Source organism: Mizuhopecten yessoensis, unplaced genomic scaffold, assembly GCF_002113885.1.
Source record: "Mizuhopecten yessoensis strain PY_sf001 unplaced genomic scaffold, ASM211388v2 scaffold9157, whole genome shotgun sequence".
NCBI classification, from domain to species: domain Eukaryota; kingdom Metazoa; phylum Mollusca; class Bivalvia; order Pectinida; family Pectinidae; genus Mizuhopecten; species Mizuhopecten yessoensis.
The window spans coordinates 1,660,010-1,686,173 of record NW_018407907.1 but is presented as its reverse complement, the minus strand read 5'-3'; the positions used below and the strand labels follow the sequence as shown (position 1 = coordinate 1,686,173).

The 26,164-nt window shown below is 35.4% G+C and overlaps 1 protein-coding gene across 1 annotated transcript; it reads right to left on the bottom strand.

Moving 5' to 3' along the window:
- Positions 1-4,714: 4,714 nt before the first annotated feature.
- On the bottom strand, positions 4,715-15,630 carry LOC110457450 (homocysteine-responsive endoplasmic reticulum-resident ubiquitin-like domain member 2 protein). Its single transcript, XM_021508736.1, has 8 exons — positions 15,110-15,630; positions 13,703-13,786; positions 12,872-12,952; positions 12,352-12,500; positions 11,428-11,592; positions 10,579-10,890; positions 9,798-9,948; positions 4,715-8,771 (listed from the first exon to the last, which is right to left on the bottom strand). The coding sequence occupies exons 1-8, from the start codon at positions 15,248-15,250 to the stop codon at positions 8,595-8,597; spliced, it is 1,260 nt and encodes a 419-aa protein (XP_021364411.1). The 5' UTR covers positions 15,251-15,630; the 3' UTR covers positions 4,715-8,594.
- Positions 15,631-26,164: the final 10,534 nt, after the last annotated feature.

Here is a 26,164-nt window from a genome sequence, read left to right as displayed (position 1 = left end):
ATGTGTTGATGGACCGTTAAGACCAACGCTTGGCCCTGCATAGACTTCCTTTTGACCCCCCCCCCCCCCCCCCTCTATGACCTTATTGTATTGATGGACCGTTACGACTACCGTGGTGCTCTGTGTGACCTTAGTTTATTGATGGACCGTTAAGACTAGCACGTGGCCCTGTGTGACCTTATTTTGTTGATGGACCGTTACGACTACCGTGTGGCCCTGTGTGACCTTATTTTGTTGATGGACCGTTACGACTACCGTGTAACCTTATTTTGTTGATAGATCGTTACGACCACCGTGCGTGTGGCCCTGTGTGACCTTATTTTGTTGATGGACCGTTACGACTACCGTGTGGCCCTGTGTGACCTTATTTTATTGATGGGCCGTTATGACTACCGTGCGTGTGGACCTGCATAACCGTTCGTGCCGATGGACAGTTTAAAAAGACAAAAATTAAGATACATTGTTTTCCCTTGTCGGATCGTTGTAGCATGGAGATATTTTGAGAAACAAAGGTAAAGGTCTTTAAAATAGGTCAAAGTTCAAATGCGGTATTGAAAATATTGATTGTATTGTTTAGCACAAAAACTCTCCCTCCGTGAGTCAATATCATAATTAAGTGTTTTTTTCTCCTCCAGCAAACTATGTTTTCTACAGTTATAGGAGTAACAAAGGACTTAATAGTGTATTTCATATAAATTACTGATCCCTTGCGAGACATGAGACCTACAGAGCCTGTATCACTCATCTGAATATTTTAGCAACATGACAGGTGATCTCGACCATTTCCAAGCTATAACGGCTTTTTGATCCTGCCCCTCCGTTGGTACAATTTTAAATACCCACCACCTCAGGATGTGTTAAACCAAATTGTATCTTAGATACTTTTCTTAATATCGAAGAAGTGTGATCCCTTACATGAATATATATAATTAATTTACCCATGTGGCCCCAACCGTCATCCCTTTGGGGGTCAGCTCCTCCATTTGTGGAAATACCCGAAAATCTTCCAACCAAATCTGGTGGTCTTGGTTAGAGAAATGAAACCACTTATAGCAATATGGTCCTCATTACCCTTTCTGGCCTTGCCCCTCAGCCTCTCTATTTGAACGATTTTTAATCCCAATCTCCTAATTATTCTTTCATCCAAATGTGAACGATATCCATCTCTCAGTTCCAGAAAAGAGAGTCACTTTAATATGTCCCAAAAGGCCCCGTTTTTGGCACTACCCTGGAGTGTCCACAGCTCCCTTTCTGTAACATGAGAATGCTTCCAATGAAATAAAGTTGATACCCATCTCTTAGTTTCAGTGAAGAATTAACTTTTTAATCATTGGCCCATTTTCCATAAATAACTCAGCCCTCTCGTGGGTGTTGATTGTTCAGCCCTTCCTTTTGTACAATTTTGTATACCAACCTCCCAAGATTGCTTCCAACAGAATATGGTTGAAATCTACCAAATAGTTCTAGAGAAGTTGTTTAAAAGTAATATTGTCAAATAACATCTTCTCGACCTCACTCCTCAGGAGGTTAGCCCAACCATTTCTATAATTTTGAATCCCAACTACCCGCAGCGATTCTAGCCAAATTTGGTTGTATTCTGACCAGGGATTCAGAAAGAAGTCGTTTGAAGAAATTGTAGATTGAAGGACAGACACCACAGTACTGTATTAGTAAACCATGGTCATTCAGTCCAGATGAGCTTAAAACATGTCACAAAACATGCAAATTCATCCTCTCATTAAAAAATTTGAGGCAGGTTGAAAAATACATCATTTGTACATCATTGACAGGTGTATGATTTTTTTCATTATTTTTGTTCTTTCATTATTAATGTTTGATCGTGTATCTAGGAAAATGTATACAGGGAGGTCTATATAAATAAGCTGGAAAAAAAATCCTTGGAAATCCTTCTGATAGAGTTAGTAAGAATCATTCAACATTAATTAATAGTGTTGTGCTGAAATATAATCTACAGAAACAAAAGTTTGAACTTTTGACCCGGTGGAAATAAAGCAATGCACAGTATTACTGGGTTAATGATAGACAAGATATAAACAGTAGGTAATCTTTACCAATATAGATTTAATCAGTCTATATAGTCAACAAAGACACACTCAGTGTGCTCAGCACAAGTATACATGTATGGATTTCTGTATGTGGATTTACAAACACGATCCCGCAGATATAATGTATAACTTCTTGAACACAGCCGATTTCATATACTATAATGTAACGTGCCTAGGACAGATGGCAGAGGGAAGGGGAGGCTACAAGTGTGGTATTAACTTATTTACCCCTACATTTATAAACTGCCCAGTCAATGGTTTGGTAAGGTCCAAATGTGACTTTAGAGGTGAAAGAGTTAAAACAAATCTGTCATGTCTAACTCCCAAATAGTCATTTCTTGGGAGAAAGTATCCTTAACAGTTGTTTAATATTCATATATTTTTAATTAAGTCATTTCAAGGTTCATAATGTACAATAAAACCTGTTTAAACTGAACTCCACCAGGACCAGTATTTCTGTTCAGAATAAGGCAGGTTTTCTTATTAGACAAGGTCTCAGATTAGTCAGTTTTTTGTGATAAGACAGGTTTTCTGATAACACAGTTAAGTTTTGAGCAAACAATTCTCTTAGACTTATCCCCAGATTAGACAGAGTTCATTAAAAACAGGTTCCACTGTACACTCACATCGTCAATAATACCCCTTTTATACCTGGCCTTCCTCTGCCATCTGCCATTTCACACTTGGTATCCATAATCTGTATTCAAGTATTGCATAATATATGAAGAAAATAACCTGTATTTCCTACAATAGGTTCCTTAACTTGTAGATTCTATTTTTAACTAATTTCCTCCCTAAATCATAAATAATGGAGGAAAAACAAACTAATTTTTCTCGACAATACATATTTTTTTGTCAATTTGCAAGGAGAGACAATAGCAAATCAAAATATTTCTTAAACAACTCAATATTATTTGAGCCTATTTTAACGAGAGGAACAGGGGAGTGTATTAGTATTAAGTGGTGTTTTTTTTTTACTTTGTGAATATCAAAATCCTCACGAATAAGTTGTTTGAAGTAAAAGACGTGATTTTTTTTACAGTGTAATATGTGTTAATATGAATATGTGTAAATATGTGTTCAGTCCAATTTCCATAAATCGAAATTCCTTAATTTGAATATCTGGAACTTTGCGACAAGCACCAGATTTTTTTTCTTGTATAAAACTACTTATATTCCATTGATGTACCAAACTTTTACAAGTCTAATATCTCGCTGTTTCAAACTATAATCTGTAAATCAAGGCCTTATTGTTGGTAAAACGTTGAAACTTACAACTTACAAATCGAAGTTAAACAAATACCTGTCGAGAACACTAAAATTTAAACAATTAAACAACAAATTTCAGTGCACAAATACATCAAACATATTTTTCTAATTATACATTAAATCAAGTTTCTATAGATTTCGTATTAACTTTTTTGCTTTGTGTTCTGACATTTAACAATCATATTCCATCTTATGCAGATTTTTAAGATGTTCAAAGTTTAACTTTTGATGTTCCATTTTTTTTTTCCGATGGTCCTGCAAAGTTCGAAACATCAAAAATTGACTGTATGTGTAAATATGTAGATTTGTAAACATATCGTTGTGAAAATTTTATGTAAAAATGGAGCGATGGACAAAAGCTCAGACGAATGAATTGGGTCCAGTTTTACGCATCGATTTACATATAACCCATCACCATTCTTTGGAAACAATAAACATAAAGTTGAAATAACCTACATATAGATCATACAGTAGGACAAAAATGGATTTCAAACAATAAAACACACACAAAATTATTACAGTCTATCTCATGATTTCATTTCTCGATTTTCTCTGGATTTTCTCAATTTTTGAAATTGCAAATGAACTCAAATCATTTCACAATTCTTAACTCTAACCACCAACTCATTTCAAGGGGACCAAATAAAGGAATTTCAATTTCTTAATAATCGGTAACTAAAACATTACTGGAACTGTATTGTTGATGGTGTTTACTTATTTTTACTATCGTGGTTTAGGGAGATTTTCCTTAAAAAATGATTGTCGTGGGATGGCTCGGCAAGCAAAATCAAAGTAGGGAAGATTCGCGAAAATCGGTATTTCCTTCACAATTTGAGAAACGGAGAAAGTAAAAGAATCGGGATAGACTGTAAAATGTATTTTGGCAGTGAGAGAGCACAGTACACGTAAAACAATATAAAAATAACACGGAATTACACTGTCCTACGAGAGACTTTCCATAACCACAGAATTACGACGTCCCCTCCGAACCCTATCTGGATTAACATATTGTATATATGTAATGAATGATCTATGTATAGCAATGAAACATTCACACAACTGCATACAGACAAGCTTCTTCACGTTGCTCAGATTGTTTTTTTTTAGTTTCCGCAACAAATGAATTCAGAAAGCAATACTTATGTTTGATAATGATATTGACAATGAATAGCCGATGTCAACTAAAAGTAGTGAAATAATCCTACATCATCGTCCCCAATGAAATTTCCATACAGACTTCTTGTCCTGGGGCCTGTTGCGGAACAACCGGTTGGACCGTTTATAAATGTAACAATTTCGGGTATAAATAAATCCTGGCAGACTTGCAAATGTTTATGCAGGCCTTGCAAGGCTTTGTCAAGGCTCGCCTGAAAGCAGCATCAGATTACTAGGTCCGACCTTATTTAATAAACGAACAACAGTGGTCCGGCCGGTTTGACCGTTTAAACGAAAACGACCCAGTACTTCTACCTACCCGTAAATGGGTAAGAAAACATAGACATTTCATTTGTCAACAATACTGCAAGATATAGCTATATAACATTGTACAACCCCATTCCAGACCAGGATTTCCAAGAAGCACTTTCAGTGAAAGTAAATATGTGTCTATTGATGGAAAAAAATAATAATAATAAAACTGTTCCATACATTTTGGGATAAACGTTTGAGACGGCACTACAAAATCAAGTACTTTTTCAAACCGATTATCCCCCTGAATTTTGAGTTGGAAGTGCTGACTTTTATATCTTCAATCTGTGTAACAGTGATAAGTAACGCACAAATAGAATTAAAGACAGTTGAATGTTTAAAATAATCAATGTCTTACAGGGAAAAAAATGCAATTTACCCCCTTATTATAATGAAATATCATAAATTTAAAGTTCAATCAGTTAGATTATCATAACAATGATTAAAATTAAAATGAAAAGTCTGGGTCCACAGACACCCACATATATACAGCTTATGCATTCAATATTTTCTCCAATTCCCTTTCTCTCTATCTCTCTGTCTATTTCTCTCTCATTCCCTCTCACTTCTGATTTCTCATTCATATACACACACAAAATGCCATTCAAGTCAATAGTAGTATCTAATATACATGTTAACCAAAATAAATCACCACCAGAAAATAAAATGAATTCTTCACAAAATTCCAAATCAATGTCACCATGTGAAGAAATACAGTACTATCACAGAAATCAGTATGTTTTTTTGTTTTCAATAACAATATTTCGGTTTTTAAACAATTTAAATTTGAGATTAAAATGGAAATTTTTTGTTTGAATTTTTTCTCTGTACTGACAGCAAATTCATCATTAAGATATCTCTACTCAATGTTATTCACCAATTATATGTTTTCAAATTAAAACTGATTTTTTTATTAACACGGAAAGGACAATATTTTGATAGGCATTTAGTCTCTTGGCATGCATAATGAAAATTAAAACACATTTTTTATTTTTTGTCCATTCCACTGGCCAGAAAAATTCTTACATAAAGTTCAAACAATATCATTTTTTTTTTAATTAACTCTTTTCTCAGGATTGAAAAGTATTACGAATTCTTATTTTGTTCATAAAATGCCTACGACAATATGCTCTCTTTTTGTTTTGTTTTTCAAATATTATTTTTTTGTGAATTACAATCCTTTCACAGTGATAGATACACAACACGTGTGTACAGCAGAGTTTTTACTGACCTTTTGGTGAATTTGTAATTCATTTAGTTTTTATCTAATGCCAACAATGATACCTGTGCAAAAAAATAAGATAATGTTACATGTTTTTTATTTTGTACAATTAAAAAAAAAATGTGTTTATTGTTTTTTAATATAGGATATCCACGAAAGTTTGAACCACGAAACGATCTAAATGGCTTCAAACCATGAAGGAGGTCAACATTTCGTTATACATTTCTTTGAATTTGGTTGTAAGTTATCATTTGTATAAACTTGGTGGCATCTGTAACAGCTTGTGCAATTTGAGTATTTCACAACACAGGACATATTGAATTATTAATATGTATATATATGTATATATCTCATATATATCACCATATAGAATAAACATACTTTGTGGATAAATACGTCCAAACATGAAACAAAAAAACAAGCCTACTCTGATGACCGTATAACAACACTTATAAACTTCATATATCGTAAAACTAATTTTTCATAGGTTCACAGATTTATATAAAATAATTTTCAAAAATACAAGATCCATTATTTAGGGATATCAAAGTTTTATTTTCTACACAAATACTGTACGTATTAAACGTGTCGCAACTTTTCAAGACCTACTGGTCCCTTCGTCAAGCTATGACTGAGTGAGCGATATGTGTTGTTGCGTTACGACACGTTTAATTCGTACATTGTTTGTGTAGAAAGAAAAAATTTGATATCACAAACATGTATTTCTAAACTGATGAATCTTATTGAAGACATATATATATATAGACATGCAAGATACTAATGTTGCAAAATAGAAACACAGGTAATTTTATCGATATAAACGCTGTGGAAGTTCGATCCTTTGAAAAAGTAGTTTTATACAGTCACTCAATCATATGTGTAGACATTAATACAATTTCCAAATGTTATAAATTGTACAAATATTTTTGTTTTACTTATCATCAAAAACATCACTTTCATTCCAGACTTTGCAGTTGTAATTATGAACTAATAAAAAGATAAACATATTTCTTCAACCCTTTCACCACTGTAGACCATAATGGACTCATCCAGACCAATGTAAGTAGAGTCAGCTACAGTTACATAGGGGTGAAAGGGTTAGGATAAGCAAAGCAAAAAACAAACTCAAAATAACAGTACAATAACAAATCAACAATGGAAATAAGGAATACTACGATCTCTTGGAAGACAAAAAAATAAAAACAAACAAACAACAGGAATACTTTCATACAACCACAGAAAAATGGGTCATTATAGGCATCGTCGATTTCATCCTTATATTTTGGCTCGTGAATATTCAAATCACATTGTATTATTCATAGAAATAAGCAGTCTCTTTGCAGAATTGAAGTATGGATATCAATGAAATTATTATTAGTGTGGTTTACTGGAGACTACATTGCGCAGTCTTGAGGAATGAAGTTCCAGGAAAATGAAATATGGACATCATCTATGATTGTAAATATACCGTGACTGATAATTGTTGATCGGAACATGATACAACCAAATCCTCGGAGTTCAATTAAGTGACTACCACACAACGACGATAACCTAAAGATAACGGTACAGACAGTTTTCAACCCATACCCCAGACAGTGTTTTCTCGTCTGCCGCTAGAAGTTGGGAAGTGACGGTTTGGAATCATTCAGCCCTGAATACTTCAAATAGAAATGGGGTGTATACAGACTAGTGTTAGCTGGCATAGGTAGTTATCCTACCTTAAGCCGCCTCATTTCACGGTAAAACCTGCTTACTCGATCAAGCCTAGTCCATGAAGCTCAAAATTATTCATGTACCAGTATATTTCCAAATTTCAGGCAAATAGAATCTGTTTAATGTACCTAGGTATTACATATTGTAACATTTATGTTATAGTAAAAATAACACGACCTCACAAAAATCTCGTTTTTTTTCTTTACCAAAAAGAAAACCTTATTTGAATATGGCTGTTCCCCAAGCAGGTGATAAAATAGATTTGACAAAGTCAAGAATGATTTTCAACTCAATATTGATTTAAACATCATGAAAAAAAAAAATATCAAAAATTGTCAGCTATCAAATGAAATCATCTAAAAATGAAATCATCTGAAGATGAGGTCTACATGACATCATGTAAGATCAAAATAGGCAGATCTTAAAAATCTGTGTTCAATTCATAAACTCATTCACCCCTGAAGACACATTTGAACCCTTCCAATTCAAAGGTTGGAATAGTTCACTATGGAACTTCAGGGGTCAATGAGCTAATACCAATCAGAGCAATGACAATTTCAAAAATTAATTTTCGCAGTGATACTGCATACATGTTGGATTTCACAAATATAATTCTCATGTTTGTGAGGAAAAAATACACAGTTGTGCAGTGTTTAATTAGTGATTTCGCAATTGGTAGGTATATGGTGTCACTTGATTAAAAACACTCGCTGTTTAATTCTCTCGTGCATTCTCCTCCTTTACTGCGAAAATAACTCTGGTCGGCGTATACAGTTTTACAAATATATTTCCACAGGGTGCTCACAGTTGTTACACTTATGTGGTCTGTGATTTGAAGTCAGTATAGAAAGTTGACGTTAATTTGCATTGACGGCCTGTGGCTGCTGTGGTATTAAGGACGTAAAGAATGTTGATATGAAGCACCAGATAAGAGATAAAGCACTTGGCCGGGGAGGAGGTTGTTCGGGAGGGGCTGGGCTCTCCTCTTCTTGTTGACTCTCTCCAGCAGGTGATTCATTTGTTTCTGGATTTGGCTGTGTTAAAAATAAGCAAAACCGTGTTAGTCTTGAAATACTGTTTTTTGGAAAAATAGCCTACAATATTAAGTTTTCCAGACTTGCCAAATCTCCCTATTTTGGAAGGAGACTCCCAATTTTGGACCCTAAAATTACGCATTTTCATCCAGTGAATTTGCAAAAGTGTTCCCATTTTCTAAGATCTGATGATTTCATTTGAAACAACAGCTCCAAAGATGCCATTTAAAACCCTAGGGTGTACATATTCACATTTTATTTATGCTTTTAATTCTTGAGCACGAGTAATCTCCCCCATGGAAATTTCAAAAAGTTGGCATGTATGGTTTTCTGTATTGACCATTTAAGAATGAATGTCACCTATAGCTAGCCTTAACAAAAACCTCCTTTCCAGGAGAGTTCTATGATAAGAATCTTGTAAAACATCTTTTACAAATGGTTAATAGAATTTATTAATTCAATGATTACAAGATTTTAAAGTACTTATGAGTGCAACTGAAATGATTCTCAATGATAAGACATGGTATATCACACAATAAATGAAAGGTTAACTAAGGTAAAATCAAGTGTCCGGGAAGAGAACATTCCTGGGTATAACAGATTTCCCTCCATATGTACTCAGATACACTTTTGGTACCAATATTCTTTTTGTACATTTGTAGCAACACATTATTTTACCCCACCATTTTGAAATACTAGATTTTACTTCAACATGCATCTGATAGGTTGCACTACATATTGGCAAGATTTTCAGACGGGATATTTTTCAAGAACATTGACAACACCCAGCTGTGAGACTAGGGTGCTATTCCGTCTTTTCGTATTGCAGAGTTATCTGCTCTTGTGAGCAGGTATTGATTCTTACGTCATATATTTGTGAGCGTAACGTCATAAATGTTTGAGAAAAAGATGTAATTTTCCCACACAAACTAATGACATAACACTCAATACCTGCTCACAAGAGCAGATAACTCTGCAATACGAAAAGACGGAATAGCTAACCTGTGGCTCAGTACTAAATCTAACCTGTTGCTGCTGTTGCTGTTGTTGTTGTTGTTGTTGCTGTTGTTGCTGTTCCTCCTGAGGTTCTGTTCGGGGTTGTTCCTGTGGTTGGGCATTTGCTTCTTGACGATTTTCTGGAACTCTCCTTGCAAGCTGGAACCAGCCAGTCTGATATCTGCAGAAGAAATATGACACTGTATATCGGAAAAAAAATGACCTTTTTAGCCATCTGTAATGAGGGCAAATTTATGAACAGCGAAAATAATGACACAACATACTATAATGATGATAAGAAGGGCGACAGATGTACATAGCATTTCATAGATGGGACATAAAAATGTGTTAATGATATAAATCTAAGTTGATTATGACATCACATAATAAAGGAGACATGTGATTGCATTGTCCAATGAAATGAATTCGCATAATGTCATATTCAGAAATTTTCGACAATTCTCTTTGAAACATTGAATAAACAGAAGGAAAACAAAAAAACAATTTCCATTTGAATATCAGAAATATTTCACAAGAATGTGAGATTTTTTTGTATATGTAATAGGGCTTTGCACTTGTGAAAATATCAGAAATTTCGGTCAAACTTGTAAAATACATATGGGAAACCATTTGATATTCTCGATTTAATATATCTTTTAAACATACATTCTCATAAATCATTAAAATATACATACATCTGTACTTCAAGAATGTTTGGGGGAACTACATCTAAAACCTACAATTATCATCAGATAAAAATTACATGTAGCTAAACAAACTTTTTGGTCAAAAATTGAAAAACTCAACTTACAAATAGATTAGGAAAAAGAAAGCGAAGACGAAAAGGAAACGTGTCAAATTTGAGTAGAAGTACACGATGCTGATGAGGACAGCAAAGCGCGCGATGGTGTGCACATAATCGAGCCAATCCCGTTGTCCGAAATCATCATCGTCATCATCTGCAGCCATCATGCCACCCTGGGCGTTCATCACCAAGTTGTTTCCGTTACCCTCGCCAACATTGGCTGGCGCCTGATTGTTAGGATCGTTCTGATTGGGTGTTGCGTCCTCAACTGGTGTTGTGGGCGTGTTGGGAGGCGTGGGGTATACCCCAGTCTGGTAACTGTACAAAAAATAATACCACTTTGTTATCCACATATCACCTATAGCAAATCCTCGTTTACCCGTTGCCTCCTTTTCTGACATATAAAAGTACAAACTTTTCTCTTTAAGTTTAAAGATCCCTGTCCCACTGTAGGTATGTTGACTATCAGTAATAAGGTAGTTCAACTGGTTACAGTTATAACCATCACAAGGTTTGGTGATCTTTTTTCTCGGATTTTTGTTTTCAAATGTGTCAATGATTAGTACGGTCAAAAATAATATAGTTATTCTACCTGGTTTGAGTCCCTTTTTTATTCCTTGGTCAAACAAATGTTTAAGGGTCGGAGTTAAATTAGAGTCGAAAATGTGATTCTATGTCAGACAAATGTCGTAGTATACTCGATCCCCTAGACACCTACGTTACTTAATGCATGTGTCAAAAATAGGGTAGTTTGAAAATGGGAAACACAGCTATTGTTTTGTTTGGCCTGAACTAAGTCCAAAAAAGCAAAACATTTTTATGGTAGGAAGTGATCAGATGATACTAATGGCTTACTATTGCATGTACTGTGCGGTTGCCATCTGATAGTAGTAGTTCTGCATCATCATCATCATCTGCTCCTGTGTGTACAAGGCTTCGGCACCAGGGGGCATCATCATTTGAGGCATTTGCTGCATTTGAGGCATCTGGGGCATCTGCAAGTTTGCTTGGGGTATACCGCTGAAATAAACAATAATTCCAATCAAATAACAGTGAACTGCATCTGGCTAAAAAGCCTACACTGAACCTATATATAGCTATAATTATGTTTTGTGGTGAATAATTTTAACACAAGGCCTAATTTTTGTGATCTGTTGTTTGGGATTGTAACATTGTGTGTTCCAATTAAGTACACTTGTCAAAAGAAGTTGCCCAATACATGTCATATTTGTCATCGCAAAGCTGTCAATTTAACACTACATATTAATTATGTAATTGAGAAGTTTTTCACATACCAGTACGCTAAAATATCTATTAAATCATATACAGACAACTTGCAGAAAATGTGTACAAAGTAATAATTATTAGCCATCTAGGAAAGATAAGTAATTGTATACTGAAATGAAATAATAAACATGCATTAATTGAAATACAGCAGGCAGAAGTACAAAAGATCATGAGGAGTCGAATTTCGACGTGTCAATAGAGATGGATATAGCCAAATTTAGGATGACAACTATATTCATCTTTTGTTTTATAGTCACGGTCGCTTAAATATAAACGCACATAGTGTGTGCAAGCAGGAAATAACATTGATATAGACAGATACATGTACTTCAAAAAGATCGGGATGCCTTGCAAATTTTGTTTGCTTCAGTTTGTTTTTAGGGACAGTGCCGAAATGAATGTGAGCTATATATTATAGTATTAAAGTTAAACATATTTTATTGATCAAAGATACGAAGGGATTGGATGTGAGCAACGAATGGAGTTACCTACCCTTGCGACAATCCAGGTGTTGTTGTATCTGTGTTGCCGTGTCCTCTGTGACGCAGACCTTCAGTACCAGGTGGCATCATGTTTGTCATATTTGGTGGTGCATTCAAGGTGTAATTTGTATCTGGCAGGCGGTATGAATTTCCATTAGGCTGTAGAGGAGAAAAGGTTTAGTTAAACCAGGATGAAAAATAAAAGAACCACAACCAATTGCAAAGAGCAAGGAAATGAAGAATGGAAGCATCTTCACTGATTTACTCCTTTTAGATTAATGTCATACTTACATCAGCAATTTTTTTTCTAGATTAAATGACATTTTGGAAGAAATTCAGTTAATTCATTTACCCCTACATATTTAAACTGGACTTGCCCAGTCTTTGATTTAGTAAGGTTCAAATGTGACTGCAGGGGTGAATGGGTTTAGATGTACATTTTCTTGTCTGTACAATTCAACAGTTTGTGATCATGATCATGTTTTATGGTAATTACTGGGGGAAAAATGCAAAACACTAGCAATGTTTACCTTGTTGTCTAGTAAACTTGTCGCGTTAAAATCCATGCCCGCTGAACACACCAGATGAACTGTATGCTGGGACGGACATCCCTGTAAAACAATATTCATAACTCTATCAGAACAGCAATATATAGGTACAGATCAACTCCATTATGACCCAGTCATTTCATTTCCCTGAAATGTGGTAGCTTTAATTCATAAATACATGTGTAGGTTTTTTTCCAGTCAAAACTAAATCTGTTGCCAGAACGGCAGACTAACATGTGTATATGCACCCACTTCACACATGTCCATAGAACTGTCATCTTCGCTAGCCAAGGGTTACGATCCGGTCTACCTTCTTAAGATAATACCAGACCATACCTTGACTGGCGAAGATTAAAATTGGTGCAGTACTTTAAGAGTAGGGCACTCAATGTTGTGTCAAGTAACAGACAGACAGATTCCAGTATATATATTTATACCATAATAGGAATTATGCACAAAACAACCTTTTTTTTTAAAACATAGGTATATGCTATTACATCTCAATATTTGATTAGTGTTATTATAAATTAACAAATACATTGTTTACTTCAATAAATAATCTTTAGCAAGTCTAACGACAAGGTAGATTTTTCCGCATGCAGGTCTTTAACTACCTGAATTTGATTGTTTTTACCTGAGACTCTCTCAACATGCAGGCATGCGCACTAACTACCTGAATTTGATTTTTTTGCTTGAGTCGACTCTCTCAACATGCAGGCATGCTCACTAACTACCTGAATTTGATTATTTTTACCTGAGACTCTCTCAACATGCAGGCATGCTCACTAACTACCTGAATTTGATAGTTTTTACCTGTGATTGTCTCAACACCTCTTTCAATGTGGCATCATCGGGTAGAAGCTTGCCTGAATAGATCAACTTTTGCTGTGTTTCTTTCTGTTAAAAAATAAAGACATTTTCAATGAATAATCTATAAACACATCATAAAATCACCAATGTCAAAAAAAGTTAGAGTAAGAGTTCTTGATCTATTTTTGAAAAAAACAACTGAGTCCATTTCAAATAAATAAAGTAGATCATGATCATCTAAAAGTTTGTGAGTCCAAAAGGAAAAACAATAGTCCAAGATTCAATTATAGGAGTCCGAAAAATCCCTGAATAGATATGGGAAGGCATGGCATGGCATATTGGCTTCTTGCTGGAAAAGTATTGGCATATATGTAGGCTGTGACATTGTTATGATTTGCTAATAAAACTTATAATAGCCCCCACAAGTCTAGCTTGAATATACTTAGTTTTTAGTTGTTTATAACAGCAGGTATTTTAAACAATAACTAAGGCATACATGGTGCTGAAATCTGGTATTCTAGTTCAGAAATCCATGGTTGCCATGGTAACGAAATGGAGACCTTTTCTTAGAAGTCTAATTATTGGGACATACATAAGGGTATCAGGTCTCTGCAAGCCTCAATTGGTCAAGTTTGAAAACACTTGACTGCATGCCATAGTTACCAAATTGAGACCCCTGATTTGTTGTCACAGGATTAATTTCTTTTAGATAGATGGTAATACATATATGTTACTACAAATGTACGTACAATGTATACTCTTTAATTATCGCCTATCTACTTATATATACTCTTTTTACAGCAATGTCTTCTTTGACAACCACCTTTGGACGGCCCAGGCTGTTGTGAGGACTTAAAAACCCAGATAGGAAAAACTTAAGAAAAGAAAGGGTATATATAGCGACCATGGCTGGGCATTAAATGCCACTTACAAAATCTTAGTTATATTTAAAACCTCTTTTTACCAACCAGATACAGCAGTGTCATTTTTTCTAAGGACATGGTGGGGCAAAACCAATAAAACATAGCTGTTTAGATGAGTCTTTCTCTTTATTTAAAAGGTCAAATTTCATTTTTGAAAATATAACCATGAGGTACCATGAGGTGTCATTTGCTAATGTTAAGTGGTATAATCTGGGTTCCGGGTTGTTTCGCCCTAAATCTCGTTCGCCCTAGGTTGTTACAATAACATACATTTAACTTTCTTTTACCAACTAAGTATACCTTACCTTTTCTTCTGTTACATACTCATACCATATGTAACAGGAGAAAGATAAAGAAATGGCCACACCAGGGTTAAAATTATAGGACCCTCTGAACTCTAGAGGACACTCTTACCTGGTTGCCAATGATCGACCCAGTTAAGTTCGGCAATATACAATCAGTACAATAGCGTACACCTCACACTTACTGGTTTACTGGGATAGACATTTTCAAGATGTCTCTTCAGCTTCCTCACCGTCCATCCTAACATACATTCTACAGTCTGATCTTCAAGTCTCTGGTTAGGTGCTTTGATAACTAACGTGATAGGGCTATCCACCAAGTCCATTTTTATGAAAAACAGAAATCCTATACCTTTTTTGATAGGTAGAAATTGAAAAATTCACTGAATTTATAACAACTGTTCGTCGAATCTTTTGAAGTAATGTGTACAGTAGCTCTACTGTAATCGACGCATCATAGGAAAACAAAAACGAAACTGATGCTGAAGTGAACCCCACGACGAATCCTGTTGATTAACCTGATTTGGTATTACATAGCATCGAAAATTCCTGAATACTTTTTCCTGGTCTTAAAAAATACATTAAGTCCTACAATGACGTAAAATGTTCTTTTGTGGTCTTGAATTCCCCGAAAATGGTTATTAATGTCTGAATGACACCCAAACCAAAACACTCAATGGTGACGGGGTTGATGGTGACGTCACGAGTTGGACACGGAACGCATAGTTGTCGTAATTTGATTGGTTTAGAGTGTTGATGCAATAATTACATTACTCTATTTGGTTCATCAATTTATAAAAGACATATATCAATGACAAGGGAATGATTCTTCGCACACAGCAGGAAATTAAAATAATTAAAGTGTGTTTTTTTCTAAGCTCATAACCTTGTACTTTTAACGACATTGTAGGGGAAGTAACTCGCATTTTATACAATGCAGACATTGATGCCTCCTCAAATGACCGATGGACGTGCAACGTGACATGTAACCATAACGTGATGCAATGCAATATTTTACGTTAGGTCTAATCATAAATCGAAGAAATGATGAGTTGGACAAGGTATATCGTGGGGACAGTCACCTTCGTCGTGCCAGCAACGGCAACGTTCCTAAACACTGTCGGTTATGTTGCAGAGGTTCGAGGCATATCAATGAAGCCGTGTTTGAACCCATTTCTTGGAAAGTATTCAGTTTCAGACTATGTTCATCTCAATAAATGGGGAGTGCGGAGTTACAAGTTTGAGAGAGGCGAAATTGTGTCCCTTCTTTCACCAGTTAATCCCGGTGAAAAATTAATCAAGAGGGTCGTGGCGTTAGAGGGAGACGGCGTGTGGACACGAAACATGAAAAAAGTTGTTACAGTACCGCAGGGACATATTTGGGTGGAAGGTGACCACCGGAAAAGTTTGGATAGCAACAGCTTTGGGCCTGTCCCTGTGGCGTTGGTCAATGGTCGCGCCACACACATAGTTTGGCCACCAAGTCGATGGCAAAGGTTATCTGTGTGTCCACTTTCAAAGGAAAGAGTTATATCTCCGTTTGCAATCTGAAATTGTCCAGTCGTCTGCTAGGATGCAACACAGAACCATGGAATTACATTAGACTATTTAAGTCAATGACAGAACTAAAAACTATCAAACGATGTAATGTTATCTGACAATTTACACTAACTAGACAATCTTTTTTTCCTTGTACCATACTAGACTGGAACAAATTACCATCGGACATCGTTAATGCACCCACTTTCAAAACATCACTTTCAAGGCACACCTATAAAATTGAAGATGCAGAGTAATTAGTTACTTCAACAGGCTTTACATGATAATTTACCACTTCTCTTCTTTTCCCCCTTTTCCGAACAAGCTTTGACTTGCTCGGACCTCTCACTTGGACTCTCCTCGAACTAAATTCTCCTTCTCTTAACTTTAACTAAGTGATTATTTATTAACTATTATGTAATATATAAAGTCTGTCATTTGTGCTGCATAAACCCAACTTCGTGACAAAATCTTCAATTAGTTGAAGCTTAAGGTGGTCACTATATGGTAGAACTAGAAATTTGTAATTCCCCAATTAGGATTTGAGATTCAAAGATCAGGCAAACAAAATTATATATGTATGTTTCAAGTACTACTATACCCCGACCATACTTTTCCAATATACCCTTTGACAATTTTATCTAGTACGAATGCACAATCACATGCACTGACAAGTGTTGGGTTATGCAACTTGTCAACCGGATGCAAACAAATTGATTTACAAACATGCTTCTTGATATCAAAACCAAATTTAAACCCCATATTTAATATTATTTAAAAGACCAAAAAATATCTTTGGTGATTTTTGTGATTTTTTTTTAAATATTAGCACCCAACCAAAAAATACATATGAAAAAAAAATTGGACAGATCGACCTTCCATATTTTTTTCAGTCATGATACCTGAAACATGCATATAATTTTTGTTGGCCTCTATGCTTTGATGCTGTCGTGTAATTCATCATCTCAACAAATTGATTTATACACTATTAATGGCATCTTTTGGGAATGCAAGCACTGGCACATGTCACTGGACACCTGTGAAGCATTAAATTCAAGGACATGGAAACATTGATATTTGCCAATTGAACTCCGCACTCGGAAAAAGACATCTGATTTTCAGCATTATAAATAGTCTAAGTCAACTATATTTGGGTCTCATTTTCCTTTGGGACATTATATTTTCCATCAATGTCGCAGCCATCTTTTCCAGAAGGTGCTATATAAACCTGTACTTTTGTTTTTACTTAGTACATTCTGCTGTCCGACAACATACAAATGTACATATCACTGTCATCAGATAAAGAAATGAAAGAGAAGCATATGTTTATGTTTAATTGTCACTCCCTTATCTTAATTCTTAATGTTCATTTATTGTACATAGTTGAATATATGCATTTTGAATATATGTATGTGTGTTTGTCTAAGTATGAATGAATTATTAAATGATTTTATGAATTGGAGATTAATTGTTGAAAGCTAGCTAGAATGATTGATTGCAGTTCGACTTAAGCTTGTAGCCATCAGCATTAACACAGATGATGAAAGTTCTATTATCTATCAATATGATCAGATATGTATCACCTTCAGTCAGGATATTGCCAATATACTTCCACTCCGAATTGTGTGCCAAATTACTTCAATTTTCTTGATTCAAATCCCTAAAGGCAGTTGTGCAATTCTAAAGAGTTACAAGATATGAATATGTGTGAACCCCATTTTGCAGCCCATTTGTGAAAGATTTTCCACACAAATGGTTTGTAAAGTGTTTACTGTTCTATTGAAATCCTCTGAATAAGGTGAACTAGGTTATGATGTACTGAAACAAAATTTAATGTTCGGGAAGTAGATTTCCCTTTCTACTGAAACGACCAAACTGAGATAAGAACTTTGATATTCAGATTCAGCTTTTTTAAATAATTACTTAAATTACTTTGTAATATCATAACTAACTATGCCATCACTTTCAATTTTACAAATGAATCTAATTATTTGCACGCATGCACTTTACAACAGTCATTCTTTAAAGCTGTTGAGACAAGGAAGTCTGTGGTTGAGAGAATACTTAAACCGTGCTCAATACAAGTATATGTATCTTATACGGAGTAAATGTAAGACCCTGCACATACTCGAATTCAAGTGGTATATCTTTGGTGCTGAGAAGATGTTTGTATTAAGAGCGGAAACGTACAAATTTCAAGAATTAACCACAGGTGCTGGCCCATGGGCACACTAACATAAAGAGGACGGTATTTAATTATCGAACTTATTTGATAAATTTAATATCACATGGACAGTACTCGTGTAAGATTCAATTTATCACATAATATTCATAATTTGAAAAATAACTTTCAACACAATAATGTGATTGATTGATTGATGGATTGGTTTTACATCCGCTTCGATTCACTACCGAGTAGTTCCGGTGCAATCAGACGAAGAAAAGACAGGAAAACGAGTAGAAAGGACAAAGCATATAGTGAAGGAATAAAAAAGGATGAGTGAGGAGAGATTTAAGGAGCTGTCTATCCGACATTTACCTATTTTGTAAGACGACTCCTTGTTCTAATGTTTGCAGTATCCTAACGCTGTTTGACCTTAAGACGCTAGTCGATAGCAGCACCACACCTGACCGGAAGAAGGATACAAATAAAGCCACTGCCAATTACATCAGCTCCAGACCAACCCACTAAATTTTGTTAACTCAATGCATTTTGAAGTCCGTCTTAATGTTTTAAATGGGTCTAATTCTAACCTGCTCGAATAAATCCTCTGGGTCGGCACCTACTTTGTAGGTCACCTAAGACAAAGTCTCAAGTGACCTATTGCGATCGCCTTTTGTCCGTCTTGCGTCCATAAACAATTTACATTTTCCACTTCTCCACAACCCCTGAACCAATTTCAATGAAATTTTGTAGAAACCTACCATGGCCAAAGGTCAACCAAAATTGTGAATTATACGGTCCACAGCCCCCAGGGGCATGAGGAATTAATTCAAACTTGGTAAGCATTATCAGTATTGGATAGCAGTTTGATGGTATGCACAAATCAGCCGTGACTGACCCCCCGGGGCTGATGGGTGTGGCCAAAAAGGGTTGAATTGACTGAAATTTCAAAAATCTTCTTCTGAAGACACAGATATGGTAGAATCAAATACTCTTCATAGATGGAAGGGTCTTAAGGTGCTTTACCAAAATTGTGAATTTCATGACCCTGGGGTCTCACGTTATCCCCCTGGGGAGGGGGTAAACTTTACTTTAGATTATATAGGGAAATCACATTTTGGACCAGCATTTGTTTAATTTCCATTGGAATTAATTCAAACTTGGTTAGCATTATCTGTATTGGATAGCAGTTTGATGGTATGCACAAATCAGCCCTGACTGACCCCCAGGGGCCTGAGTGGCGGGGCCAAAAAGGGTCAAATTGATTAAAATTTCAAAAATCTTCTTCTCAAGATCCTGATATGGTAGAACCAAATCCTCTTCATATCTATGGAAGAGTCTTAAAGTGCAGTACCAAAACTCAGCTGACTGACAGAACCTCTATTTGTACATAGTACATATACTACCCAGATCTTTCACACTACTTTTGCATTACATGTAGTTCAAGTTACCTTTGTTACAAAATTGTTTCCCTTTCATTTGGCAACATCGATAACATCAGTTTTTACCTAAATCAGGTGACCGTTAAGGCCCATACACCTCATTTTTGATAAATAATTTCAAGTGTAATTAAAACTATAATGACAAAACAAACATTTCAAATTCTTTAAAATAACTGTAAATGTAGCATGTGGTACAGTGAAAAGAAGTAGTACCTGTAGTGATGGCGTAGGAATATGTTCCCACGGTTTTCACCAACCGCAGCACCTTCAGCTTTTATTATGTGTGTGTAATACCATATCTATGTTATAGTAAAATGGGTCAGTTATTTGATAATACGATTTCTGTGATAGATGTCCAATGCTGACGGAACAAAATTACAACAAGTGGGTTTAAAAAAATATCAAACTGCTAAAGACTGCAAGTTTTACGGTCGCCATTACCAATGTGTAGTTCCTTGGGCAGTATGAATGACGACATTTTTAAAACTTTAATTCACTTTGTGGTTTAGTTGTCTCTACCCCGCCTGTTACTTTGAGGACATCACATTGCTAGTATTTGACCTATATTTACAAGACAAATGTCGTCGATAAAACAGAAGACATGTACCTTTCCAGAAAACAATTGACTAACTACAAAGGTACATACGTTATACACATTTGATTTTCTTTCGAGTGAAGTCACTGGCGGATAATGACGCTCGGGTTCAATGCTTTCTAATGGTTTACCTGTATTTCGAGGTTTAACCCTTAAATGATGACACTCGAAATTTTTTGCACGACATGTGATTCGGATGCACAGCGAAATTTAACCCCCGCTAATATGTACTGAATACGAAACAGCGAAATATTGACCCAGCAAATTGATACAATATTCTCCTGTACTTTTTCAAGGGTCTTCTTGTAAATCTTTCCTTTCATAATGCACAATGTCTTCATCAATTTTGAGTGCGAATAACTTGTTCGGCAATCTTTGGTTTCTGGTCCAGTTCACCAAAGGCAGCCCAGACTTATAATACAGTTGTGCTGTTTTCAACTCTCAATAAATATTGACGCCCAAGAACAGATTCATCTGTTGATGCGCCTCAATATTTACCCAATTCCAACATGCTTTCGGACAATATTCACGTTTAGCCGTCTTTCACAAATCGAATTGTACTGATGGAATACTCTTCGCCTCCTCATTTTTTGAAGCATCAGAGTTCAGTTTTATGTCTGATGAACCCCGACTTGATATTCTTGATATTTCGATGTCTTTTCTTCAGTACTGAAAATCTTATTTGCTTTCGGTAGAAAGCTACACATATGCCTATCAAAGTGACCATTTGCATGTTTTAACTCTGTTGTGTTTAACCATGTTACAAGAATCTGTAATATGATCGTCCATATTAAACACCAAAAAAACACGGGGACCACTAGTTCTACAAGTATGTATTTTGCGCAGTTTTCACTACCAGTGACTTGAACGCTTTCTTTAGATTCTAATATCACCTTTGCTGTGTCCAAATTAGCAAAGGAAGTGTTTTCGATAGGCCCAGAGTAGTAAGCATCTTTCTAAACATTTTCTTCATGTAAGTAAGTATAGATGGAGCAGAGGTTCATATAGCACAACCAGTTACGTGTTTATGTGTGACGTTTCGATGATAAACGATCTGTGCTCTAGCGGTCACCTTCATCAGGTGGTGGTCCTGCTTTATAAATCTCTATACAATCTGTAAGCATATATCTAACCACTGGAAGTCAGGGGCGGATCCCCCCGGCGAAATGAGAAAATTGTCAAAGATCTTCAAGTCATGAACAAATCTTTCGTGAAAAAATCAGAGGTTGTTTCCAGTTTGTCTATTTTGAAATATGGATATTTGATCTAAGATTACCATCCTCGATACTCCAGAGGTTACGCCCACTTTCGCTCTTTGAATCCTTGGGAATATGTTATGGAAACGTCGAAGACTCAGTGTGCAGCACCTTGTGGATGAGACGAGAAGACTAGTTTGTTCCTTTGATGTACATCAAAAGAAACTTCTATCGTTCACGTGATGATAAAATTGACTGGCTTTGAAGTCGGGTGTCGCTCCTTTGTAATCTCAAAAGGACAAGTAGCAGCCTAGCGATTGGTCATTTATTTTTCTACCTGAGACCAATCAAACAGCTAGCCGCTTACCTTCAATTTTGCTAGGATTTATTTCGGGGGTGCACTGAGCGTAAGTGACTGTGAGCTTACCCCTGGAGTATCAAGGATGTTGTTAGATATGAACTCAACTCAATTGCTACAGATCTAGACCTCTTTAGTCACATAATCCTGCAACTATTTTGTAATTATGTAATATCATTGTTGGTATATTTTTCACTTTCTTCATATTCATATTGACCTGGTTATCATTGAACGAGTTTTTTTTTAAATATCAAGGTTGACGCCTTCTACTGCATATTGTATGATGCTTCTCTATTCCCGGATTCATGTTCGATTTGTTATATCTTTTTAAAGCAAATTTATTTAAGGGATCGGTACACTGTTATTGTATCCGTCGACCCTTTGTCCGATATCTACTTATACTATGCTTATAGACTCTTTGTAATTTGCTAATGCGCTCTTTCAATGAGTAATTATACGCTTAAATGCTCTTGAGAGGTGCGTACGTGCTGTTGTAATGTGCTGATGTGTTTCTTCAAAATGCTAGTGCGCATTTGTACTTAGTTATTCTCGTGATATGCTCTTATGTGCCAAGAGCGCTTGTCCGGTTTTCCTAATCTAGTCGGCTAAGTATGTAAGGCAGGAATTCACAGAAGGACTTGGAGTGACACAGGAAAAAGGCAAATGCGGCACGGAATGTGATTGAACTTTAGAAAAGCAGAAGGATACATGTATGTGTGTATTCAAGTTCAAGTTCAAGATTAGGTATACTATTTACGCCGACTCGATTAGGAAAATCACACTCGCGATCTCAAGTAAACTCTCTGAATACACATTTAAAAAACTACACGTTGGTGTCCCTAATCCTGTCATTACCTCTTTTGCTGTAACCCATCTTTAACATCTTATTTATATATATACATATATAAATTTGTTTTAGGTTATTACGTGACACATTGATTTTGTATATATATATTCTGTTACAGAAAGGACGTAAGTTAGTTGCAATAACTTTTGTCCAATCCATTTGTCTTTTGTTGCAATAAAATTGATTTAAACTAAAAATTATGTGCCAATGCTTCAAACTTTATAGCGCTTGGCTATCGGCCGAGTAGCTACCTGCATATATCATGGTTGTTGTCTGTATCATAAAGAGTTTTATGATAAAAGTGCTAAATTTGAACTTTAATTTAATACCTCTTTATATTCGTTATTTGGCGTATTTTAAACAACAAACTTTCATTTGATTTATTCCATCGTGTGACATAAATATAATTGATCTCCTGGAACTATTTGTGTAAATTGTTTCTCCTTAACTTGTGTCAATTTAGATAAGCTCTATTTATGAAGCATTTCCTTTAAAGTCGACATGTGTCATTGTTGTCAGATTAACTCATGTATTTACTGTCCAGCTTATACCATATATCTTTCAACTTAATTATATTACGTAACGGGATTAACGGTGTAAATGTACGACTTGTAAGAGGATATTTCTAAACATTTTCTTCAGGTTGGTAAGTATGGATTAGGAGAAGTTCTTTTGACACAACCAATAACATTTTCTATGTGACGTTTCGATGATTAGTACGATATGTATGTACACTGTCACCTTCATTAGACAAATGACCAATGAAGCGTATGCACACAAAGGACAACTCGTACACATTTTAAACCTTTGTGTGCATACGTTTCATTGGTCATTTTGTAGAGTGACAGTGTACATATCGTACTAGTCATCGAAACGTCACATAGAACATTTTATTGGTTGTGTAAAAAGATTGTAAGAGGAGTTAGAACCTAGGCATCGGACTGTACGGGTGTGTTTTTGGATACTCCAGAAATCACCCACCGACTGTACGGGTGTGTTTTTGGATACTCCAGAAATCACCGACCGACTTAGAGAAAGTTATTCTAATAAATTTATATTTGGACCATACAACATCTCCAAAACTTTTACTTTTCAAATTAGATAACAATGCACCCCACAAACGTGTTGTTTTAATTGGTGGAATAATCCGGAGTAATTTGCCTCATTCATTTGTGTAAGTCAATTTACATACAAAATCCCGAACCTTCACTGCCAAGCGAGATTTACCCTTACCTACAACCATCAAAATAACAACCCGAAGTTACGTGGATAAGATCGACCATGTTTCAACAGAGCTATCAACTCGTCTCATCAGACTCCTCAACGTTTCTGGAATAACACCGGAACCGGACGAAACAGCTGGGTATTGCCGACCAATAGACATTGCACCCGATGCGGCTTAACTTTTCACAACGGCCATCTCAGAATATGCCCCGCAATATCAGCCCAGTGTTTTAAGTGTGGAAAAATTGGACACTTTTCTAGACTATGTTCCTTAAAGGATTACCGACGACGAAACTTCCGTCAACCCTTGATGTCACCACGGATTTAAATTAGTTTCTCCTTAACTTATGAAGCGTTTCCTTTAAAGTCGACATGTGTCATTGTTGTCAGATTAGCTCATGTATTTACTGTCCATCTTATACCCTATATCTTTCAACTTGATTATATTACGTAACAGGATTAACTGTGTAATGTACTAAGGACATGATAACGACTTGTAAGAGGAGTTAGGACCTAGGCATCGGACTGTACGGGTGTGTTTTTGGATACTCCAGAAAACACCCACCGATCCGCGACCCAGAGAAAGTTATTCTAATAAATTTATATTTGGACCATACAACATCTCCAGAACTTTTACTTTTCAAATAAGATAACAAAACCCCACAAATGTGTTGTTATGTATGTTCTTGCTGTCATTGTTTTCTCATATGAGGGCCACGTAGTTTAATGACGATAATAATAAACATAAATTTTAATTATTAAGGATACAAAAAACCACCCTGATTTAGCCAAAGGCTTATCTCCCTCAGGGTCCTCAAATAGTATGCGGTTTTTTTCTTCTACAATAAGCATATTATATATCAGAGTTCTGACTGTAGGATCTTTGTATCATTGCCCATAACAGGGACTATAATTGGGAATTTGCTAACTGATCATACTTTTTTTTTACAAATTATTTCTGAAAAAAAACACCTATAAATAAAGAAAAAATAATGAAGACGAATTATTAAAAAAATATTATGAAAGTAAAGATGTATGAGGTATGACCGGAATTCGTACCATACACCCACAAACAAAATAATAACTAACTTAGAATTTCAGATATAAAATAAAAGAAAAAAAATGTTAAATTCATATATCAATAAATACAATTATACTAATTATATTTGTATGTATATGTAAAATTAAACAAACATTTTACAAAGTAAAAATGCGTTTTTAATGTGAAAATGAAGGGAACAGCTCTTCTTCAACTTTTCTTTTGTTATAAACTGAATCACTTTCAAGGAACTTTATATATAAACGTACTGTCATCGTTTGTCAACGCTTAATGTATAAGGATTTTCCAACGATCTTGTATCTTATTTAATGTTGGTGATTTCCTGAAACAGAAATTGTATTAAAAACAAGATAACAAAATTGTTGATGTATTCTCAGTGTTAAGTTAATGATGCAGTACTTTGATACCGGTGTCTTGACTGTTAATCGACGCATTAGGGTCATACTGTTTAAGTTGTAATTTTCGCAGGTTTTTATTTTCGCGATTTTCCGAGAAAATTTGTAGAGGTGTCACGTAGTGTATATATTTATACTTGCACAGCTGTTATCCGATCTGGAAGCATATGTAATTATTAGTTGACGATGTGCAATTCTAATTATTAGTCACATGGCAATCTAAAACAATAGCTTAATTGGATATATTCTATAATGAAATGATTATATGTCTTAATGACAAGTTCCAAAGGAACACACAAAGGCATCTATGGATTACGAGCATCCCTGAAACCCAAGGGAGATAACTCTTTCAAAAATCAAAATATTAAATCACACCTGTCTACTCATAGAGAATGTGTTTGGTCACACCAAATAATACAG